This window comes from Limulus polyphemus, unplaced genomic scaffold, assembly GCF_000517525.1.
Source record: "Limulus polyphemus unplaced genomic scaffold, Limulus_polyphemus-2.1.2 Scaffold2694, whole genome shotgun sequence".
NCBI classification, from domain to species: domain Eukaryota; kingdom Metazoa; phylum Arthropoda; class Merostomata; order Xiphosura; family Limulidae; genus Limulus; species Limulus polyphemus.
In genome coordinates this window covers 157,464-166,319 of record NW_013668304.1, presented here as the reverse complement: position 1 = coordinate 166,319, position 8,856 = coordinate 157,464, and the positions used below count along the sequence as shown (strand labels likewise).

The window sequence follows — 8,856 nt, the reverse complement described above, 5'->3', positions numbered from 1 at the left end:
TACACATAAATCATCCCACGAAATGTTTTGAATGACTTACATACAGAAAGAATAAGTATTAGCCAGCTATTTACATTTAAAATGATCATGTTTCTCATGACCTCTACACATAAATCATCAGCTATTTACAGCTAATACTTCATTCTTTCTGTATGTAAGTCATTCAAACATTTCGTGGGGCTGTTTAAAATGATCATGTATGAGAAGCCTCTACACATTCAAACATTTCGTGGGATGATTTATGACTTACATACAGAAAGAATGAAGTATTAGCTGTAAATTGCTGTTTAAAATGATCATATATGAGAAGCATCTACACATAAATCATCCCACGAAATGTTTGAATGATTTACATACAGAAAGAATGAAGTATAAGCTGTAATTGAAACAATAATATTTTAGTTTTAAAAGGTGTTTCATGGGCGTAATAGATATCTGTAAGATGGATGTGACGGAGGTTTTAGAGGAAGACTAAAGGTATAATGATATCATAGCTATTAGTGGAGACACCAGTTTTTCACAGAGAGCGGTTTTAAGAAGACGTACGCATTATTAATGATTTAGTAACTTGAAATGAAAGTTTTTTGATATCTGAATAGACCAAAATAGAAAATGTATGCGATACGAACAAAAGTGGAAACAAATATCACGAGATTTAATTAGAATTGAAGTAATACAGTCTCTTTAAAATACTGCCATAAATTAAGACCCCCAATGGCTCAGTCTGTATGCTTATAATGCTAAAAAAAGTCGGGTTTCGAAACTTGTAGTGACAACAGCAGACAGCTCGACGTGTAGCTTTGTGCTTAACAACGATATATATATATATATCTTGCTGAATGAGTGTACACACCTGTTTTAATATTTTACTCAAACAGCTATAGAAAAACCTACAAAATATTTTAATATATTTTTAATAATTATGGTTAACTTTGCAAGATTGTTGAGTTATTTGTTAACAAAATTAAAGAAAATGTAGTAGAAATTCGATGACGAGGAACCCACTTTGAGACTAATAATGGCTGGAGACGGCTTGAATGGGTAATGAAGAAAAACTTTAATACAACAGCAAATGTACAAAGTTTCGACAAGGTTTTGTCATCATCAGGTAGAAATACTGTTATTATAGTCCAGCTGCAACTTGTGCTGACCGATCCTCGTAAAGGTTACGGTCGAAAATATCGAACACAAAGAGGTCACCCAACTGACGAATCAGTATATTCTAATGACCACAGGAGTTTGTGTCATGAATGTGTATATTAAATCAACTACATCATTCACTGGGTAAATTTGGTCAGAAGCTACTGATAATGTATTAGTGTATAATAGACAACCTTACTTGTTATATAATACAATATCTGGCAGCCATATTTGTTCAGCAGGGACGTATAACTGACGAACGCCTCCGTACTCCCTAGGATCCCACTTCAGTTTGTGATCAGACCATTCCTGAAAAAAATACACAATGTACTTGTATAGGATCCAGTGATCAGAACACTTCTAAAAATTCAAAAACATGGGTAGAGATCGTTGGAAGGACAAGTGGACGAATAAATGTATATTTAACGTGGGTGATTATTCTGAAAAATACAGAATACATAATCATGGACAGATGAGAAGGCTACTATTAAAATTAAATTATCATAAAAAGTCATTAAAATACAAAATACAGTTAATGTTTGTCAAGGAATGATAGTCGGGGCAACATATGAAATACAAGATACATGTTCTAGGAGAAATTATTACACCTGTGCTAGAAGTACATTATACAGTAAAAGCTTTGTTATCCGGCATCCATTTGAAGCTCTTGCAACCGTAAATTTCAATATCTCCAAATACAAACTTAATTACTTTAGTTAGCAAATAAGGTAGTGATAATACAGCGAAATGAATTTAGCTCTAACGTTAGGCTTAACAGTGTTGTCGATAGGCTATTTGTATTGAGCATTAATTCATAATTATTTATTCCCAGTCTGCAATAGTTAGTGTTAAGCGCTCACAGTTTGTTAGGTACGGTAGGTGCAAGGGGTGGGTTTTACTTGGAAATCCAAGGCTGACATGTACATTTAAGGAAGCTATTATTGAGGTTGTACGATTTTTATGTAGAGTTTGTAAGTTGGAGGAGAAACTGAAAGCTGTTCGTTCTATATTGGATGGAGGCTACGAAAAACGAGAAGGGTAAACTGTGGGAAATGGTAGGAGGATTTAAAGAGGAAATTAAGCTTTTGGTGCGAAGGATACAGTGGCTAATAATGTTTTGGAGATAGTTAAAAACAGTACTAATAGGGCTAACAGTAGAGGATTTAATTGTAATGAGCAGGTTCTATTAAGTAATAAAAGGTTTCAGCCTTTAGCCTGTGCTGATGATGAACTTGAGGAGAGAAGGATAACAAATGGGACAGATAGGGACGGGAATGAAAAACATAAGTAGGATATTGTTATAAGTGATTCTTTATTAGAATACATGGATAGGATAGTCTGTGGAGTAAATAGAAAGAAAATAATAATCTGCTATCTGTGGAGGATATGACCAACAGAGCAAGTGATATAATAAAGGGTGCTAGCATTGACGCAGTCTTCGTAGTGCACATAAGAGTTAATAATGCAGGGAAGAGTGGGTCAGAGGAGCTTATTTTAAATACAAGGCATTAATGGAGGCATTAAAGGAAGCCCATAACAACTTAATTCTGTCAGGGATACTATCAAGACATAACTGTGGGAATAGAATTATAAGTAGATTACTAGGGCTGAATTACAGGCTTAGGTTAAAATGTAAGGAGAGAGCAGGTTGGCTGGTCAGATTAGCGGAATCATTTCAGTAGGAAAAGGGAACTTTTTTGGAATGGATGACTTAAATTTAAATATGGTAAAAACTGGCTAGTTTGCAAGGTCTATTAACGCAACTGTAAGGGCAAATTTAAGCCATAAATAAACGTAGAGAGGGACATAATAATGAAGAAAAAATAAGATGTAGCGAGAGAGAAGTATATTATGAGAAGAAGAAACAAAGGTAGTTTTAATGGTAGGCTAAACTGTTATTATTTTAATGCTAGAAGTATAAGAAGTGAAATGGATGACTTTAGAGCAGAGAATTTTGATGTAATGGGAATAACTGAAACCTGGATAAATGTAGACAACTTTTATGACAGAAATTTCTTTGAAATGCAAGGTTATATGTTACTTAATAGGAATAGAGTACTTAAAAAGGGGAGGAGTGGATTTATATCATAAAATGTGAGTTACTGTTCAAACTGAGAATATAAAAGCTAATAGCAATGACGTTGAATCTATTTGGGTTTCTATTAGTGATTATAATGGTAGAAGGATTTTGGTGGGAATTTGTTACACATTGCCAGACGAAACTGTTGAAATTAATGAGAAACTCTACAGTGAGATAAAGTTTGTTTGTTTGTAATTCAGCACAAAGCTACACAATGGGCTATTTGTGCTCTGCCCACCACGGGTATTGAAACCCAAATTCTAGCATTGTAAGTCCGCAGACATACCGCTGTGCCACTGGGGGTGTGAGATAAAGAATTCAACTGTTAATAATATTATAATTATGGGAGACTTTAATTTTAGGAATATAGATTGGAAAATGTTGGTCAAATCATGAGAGAGACAGGTTTTAAGAAACTGTTCAGGATGGTTTTCTCAACAATTGATTAGGGAACCTATTGGGAAGAGCGCTATTTAAGATTTCTTGTTAGCTTCTAGTAAATAAATGGTTTATAGGGTAGAAATTGGAGAACATCTGGGTACAGGTGATCATTGCTTAATTAGATTTGATGATTTGCTGCATATTTAGATAAGAAATAATGAGAGTTTGGTTCCAAATTTCAAAAAAGCAAATTTTGAAGAGATAAGAGTTATCTGCTGTGAATTAGGCCTTTATGATGATAGTATAAATGGTTATCAGCGGGATCTTCAGCTGGATATGCTGTAGTTTACATTGCACTGATAGGTTAGAGCTTTTGTAAAATATGCAAGCACTTTTTCATTGTTTAATGTAACAGTATTCTCAATACTGTATAGCCATCTCTGCAGTTTTAATGTGGTGCAGTACTATGAAAGAAACCTTTTGTGAACTGTTCAAGATCTTCCCTCCAATACCTTTGTACAGTCGTAACAACACAGCAGTAAGCTCAGTTTTGGGAGACTTCTGATGTATGAACTGTTCAAGATCTTCCATCCAGTACCTATGTACAGCTTTAGCAATACAGCAGTAAGATGAATGTTAGAAGACTCTTGAAGTATAAACTGTTCAAGATATTCCCTCCAATACCTATCTACAGTCGTAATAACACAGCAGTAAGTTTAGTGTTAGAAGACTCCTGAAGTATGAACTGTTCAAGGTCTTCCCTCCAATACCTATGTACTGTTGTAACAACACAGCAGTAAGTTTAGTGTTAGAAGTCTCCTGAAGTATAAACTGTCTAAGGCCAAACAATTTTATTAGTAGTGTTCAGTAGAGTTTGTTGCCCGCCTAGTATAAAGAAAGTCTAGAGGAACATTCATGTCTTTCTGAAAGTCGAATATAAATTCGTTTATATTTAGCAGATTAGATACGATATGGATAGATTTCTGCATTCATAGAAATATTTTGGCACATGATCATTTCATTTTGGAGATGTTCTAAAATTCCATGTCTTATATTATGAAATGCATATAGGAAAACTTAAAGTAATAAAATCAAATTGCAATTAAGTATAAGCTTATAGATAGTAAAGAACTAAACTGAACTTACCTGATTTACCCACATATTTGTTGCCATGATTTGGTTCTTCATATTCTATAAAAAATTAAAACAATTAATTGTGTTGAATGAAAATGTAATTAGAAACGTTTTTTTTAATACAAGTCTTAGTACACCTAACATTGGGATATGATAATAATTCTCACTTCTCACCTGGTACGTTACCACGATTAATAACTATCATAAGAGATCTTTGTGTTGTACCTCATTTTATCATACTGCTGACAAACAGGCGAATTATTCTCCATTACAAACGCGCTTGCCCTCTGGCGACTCAGCTTGCGAACTTACAATGCTAAAAAATCGGGATTCGATACCCGCAAAGGGCACAGATTTCATATTTCATTTTTTTTTAATTCTATGCTTAAAAACAAACAAACAAATGCACTTTAGCCAGTTTACCAAATGAAAAAATCACAGAATAGCAAATGGAAAAATAAAAGAAAGTTACAGTTCCAAGGGTCGGAGCCCAAGGTTTCCAAAGTGTTTGTGCACCTTCTTCAATCCATAGCTGAATGTAGAGAAACAGGAATAGCGAGAGAGGAAGATAAAAGAAAACGAACAGGAAGATAAAAGAAAACGAACATAGACAAAAGAGTAATAGCATGAAAAATAAAAAAACTATGGACTATGGAGTAATGTGGAAAAAACTACGTTGATTAAATGGAAGATCTGTTCTTGAATCCGAATAGATGATTTAGCAATCTGTTGGCGAGAAAATGATGAAGAAAATAAGCTGGGTGGATGATTCTGTGGCGACACCTATAGGTCATATAAGAAGAGGGGAAACACAAAGAGAAAGAAAACTGAATAATAATAGAGAAATTAAAGTAAAAAATAATAATTACAAATAGCAAATAATAAAACTAATTTTGGAAAAACAAAACAGGAGAGTGCATACGGGGCCCTGAAGTGATGTTATTTTCAACCTGAACGGTACCTTATGCGACACAAGGGTTAGACAACCAGGTCAGATATTCCCAAGGTTCGTGCATAGTAATACCTCATTTAGTTTTGGTTCTGGTTGTAGTTAAGAACAAGGCTACACAATGGGCTATCTGTGCTCTGTCGACAACGGGTATCAAAAACCTAATTTATAATTACTGACCAGAGGGAGGACAACCAGTCAGTAGCTGCCCCCAGCTATGCAGCTACTCTTAACCTAATACTGGAATTAAGAGCCACAGTAACATAACAGAGCGTGTTAAACAGCTCGACCCTTGGATGTTCTAATCGGAAGTCACCAGACCATCCCAGGCCTTGTGAAAGCCCGAGATTGAAATGAACTATATTACAAAAGGTGTGAAAAACGAAGTAAAGTAAATCTGATATAGAACATAACTAAGAAAACTGCGAGAGAGAAGGCCTAGCAACAAAGAACCGAGTCGGAAAGACTAAAATGATGGTTGGAATTAGAGGGAAAAAAACAAGAAACGTTCAAACTAGACCTGGTTTGATCTATTCTAAACAATTACAATTAATTTCCTTCTACTAAATGAACAGTTAGAATGTTTGTACAACGGACGCACTAATCCAAACAAATATAGAGTTTGATATGTTAATTTTCTCTCTATTTCACTTTTAATAAATGCAATGTTGGCAGTGCTTTCACTCTTCGCATGCTCCTCTCCTGTCATGCTCAACTATTCATATCATAATTCACAACTGTATATTTTGCACGCACGTTTCCTGTTTCTCTTTACTCTCGAACCGCCACAGCATCTTGCTTTTACAAAATGCAAACCTGAACAAAACTAACCGTTAATGAGTGGAAACACTGCCACTTTCACCTGTTCACACTCATTGGAAGCCGTTATGTAAAACACTGCCACTTTCACCTGTTCACACTCATTGGAAGCCGTTATGTAAAACACAGCCACTTTCACCTGTTCACACTTATTGGAAGCCGTTATGTAAAACACTGCCACTTTCACCTGTTCACACTCATTGGAAGCCGTTATGTGAAACACAGCCACTTTCACCTGTTCACACTCATTGAAAGTTGTTATGTAATAGACTGATCTAATAACGTCATAATCATATTGTTCTTGTATTGATTTTATCGGCTGTGCCAATGGAACTTTTTTTTTCAGAATCTAAAGTTATGTTTACAGACTTCTAAGTCCTATTTTTATGGTCCCCCGGTGGGACAACGTTAAATTGAGGGAATTGTAATGCTAAAAACCGGGGTTCGATTCCCTGCGGTGGACACAGTAGACAGCCCAATGTGGCTTTGCTGTAAGATATACCAACCAATCCATTTTCATGTAGGTCGATAGCTATATGTTTCTATAGGTCGAATATTCCCGTTCACTCTATATCCATAGGACTATATCTTAGAAAAACAATTACCCAAAATAACTTCATAAAACACCCTATTTCTTAGAAATACTTAAAGCAAGAAGAAAACGTTTCACTGAGTTACTTTGCATTTTCAGGTGTGATTCACAACAAGAATGATACCATTTCTGCTCTATTAATTATGGTATTGGTTTGTACTAGACCCAAACCAAGTTTGTAAGACCATTTTATTAAGAATTTAATTTCCTCGAGGAATAATTGTTTCCATAGATTAAAATACTAACAGCATCAGTGAGAACAACGTTCGTATTAAAACATGTCTACTGTAAAGATGTGAATGTCTGGTTTCATGTTTCCGAAGTTTCTCAAAATACACACCGTATTACACTTAATTAAACAAAGCACAGAGCTGTTCACAGTACGGGATAAAAGAAAACTTTCTCTCAGTGGTTTTGATTAAACAATTATCCCTTATAATGGCTGGAGACGGCTTAAATGGGTAATGAAGAAAAACTTTAATATAAGTTTAACATGACAGCCATTATTAGTCTCAAAGTGGGTTCCTCGTCATCGAATTATCCCTTAGTATATTCAAATAACTGGAAAAATGGCGGTGAGAAAACAGCTTTCTAAATTAATTTCTTTTTCTTCAAATTATTAAAAACGTGTTAAAGAAATAATTGTTAGCCTGAGTAAACTTTTATCTTTTCCAAAATCTAATGTTCTAAGTAATGTGCGATACTTAGTTCGTGGTTTCTGGCGTGACAGACCACGATATAAGTAATTTACTATGTGAATTTTTCAAAAGGCTTATTTAATGAAGGAGTTTCAACCTCAGAAGTAGTGGCTTTTAAAAATGTTAAGGAAATTAATTAGAGAATTTAATCATAAATGTATTAAATGTGGAGCAGAAAACCCAAGTATGTTCCACCAAAGCCAAAATAGAGAGGTTAAAAAATAGACAGTACCTTTTGCTTTTCATACAGATATTAGTCAGACTGTTAGTATATTCAAGTTGGACGTGCTTTGTTTCTCTAATATGAAAACTAGTTCCAGGCTGTTTTCATTCTGTCAGTTGTTTAAGGATATATTTTCTGTTTGTTTTGAATTTCACGCAAAGCTGTTCACGAGGGAAGGTAGCTAGTCGACACCACCAACTGGGATACTCTGTTACTAACAAATAGTGGAATTGACCGTCACAATATAACGCCTCCACCAATGAAAAAGCGAACAAGTTCGGTGACGGTGATTCGAATCCAGGTATAGGTTATGAACCTCCATTTATAAAAATAAGACATAATAAGTATTGTTTCTTGGCGTTTATGTATAATGTTAAAATGTGTACATAATTAAAACATTTTTAACTATAGGCAATCTATGACCTCCAAAAAAGTTGACTGTATTTGTTTCGACGTTACGACGTCATAATCAGGAGTGAATTGCAAGACACGATAGTGTCAGATTCATACCTTTTTTTTAAGTAGGTCGTGTGACCCGTATATTGGTTACAATTCCTGTTTAACTTTTAGAGAGGAGGTCACACCACATTCTTGTACAGATATTTGAAGGACCTTCGTCTCTATTTAATCATACTTTTGGTTACAATTCCTGTTTAACTTTTAGAGAGGAGGTCACACCACATTCTTGTACAGATATTTGAAGGACCTTCGTCTCTATTTAATCATACTTTTGGTTACAATTCCTGTTTAACTTTTAGAGAGGAGGTCACACCACATTCTTGTACAGATATTTGAAGGACCTTCGTGGTTACAATTCCTGTTTAACTTTCAGAGAGAAGG

At 34.7% G+C, this 8,856-nt stretch overlaps 1 protein-coding gene across 1 annotated transcript in view; it reads right to left on the bottom strand.

Annotated features, from left to right (window-relative positions):
• Positions 1–1,308: 1,308 nt before the first annotated feature.
• Positions 1,309–8,856, bottom strand: part of LOC106467657 (acetylcholine receptor subunit beta-like 2) — a 23,880-nt gene continuing 16,332 nt past the window's right edge. The window contains exons 2-3 of the mRNA XM_013928028.2: positions 4,748–4,792; positions 1,309–1,449 (exon numbers count right to left, since the gene is read on the bottom strand). Of these exons, the coding sequence (XP_013783482.1) occupies positions 1,336–1,449; positions 4,748–4,792 (159 nt within the window). The 3' untranslated portion in view covers positions 1,309–1,335. The remainder of the gene's footprint in view (positions 1,450–4,747; positions 4,793–8,856) is intronic.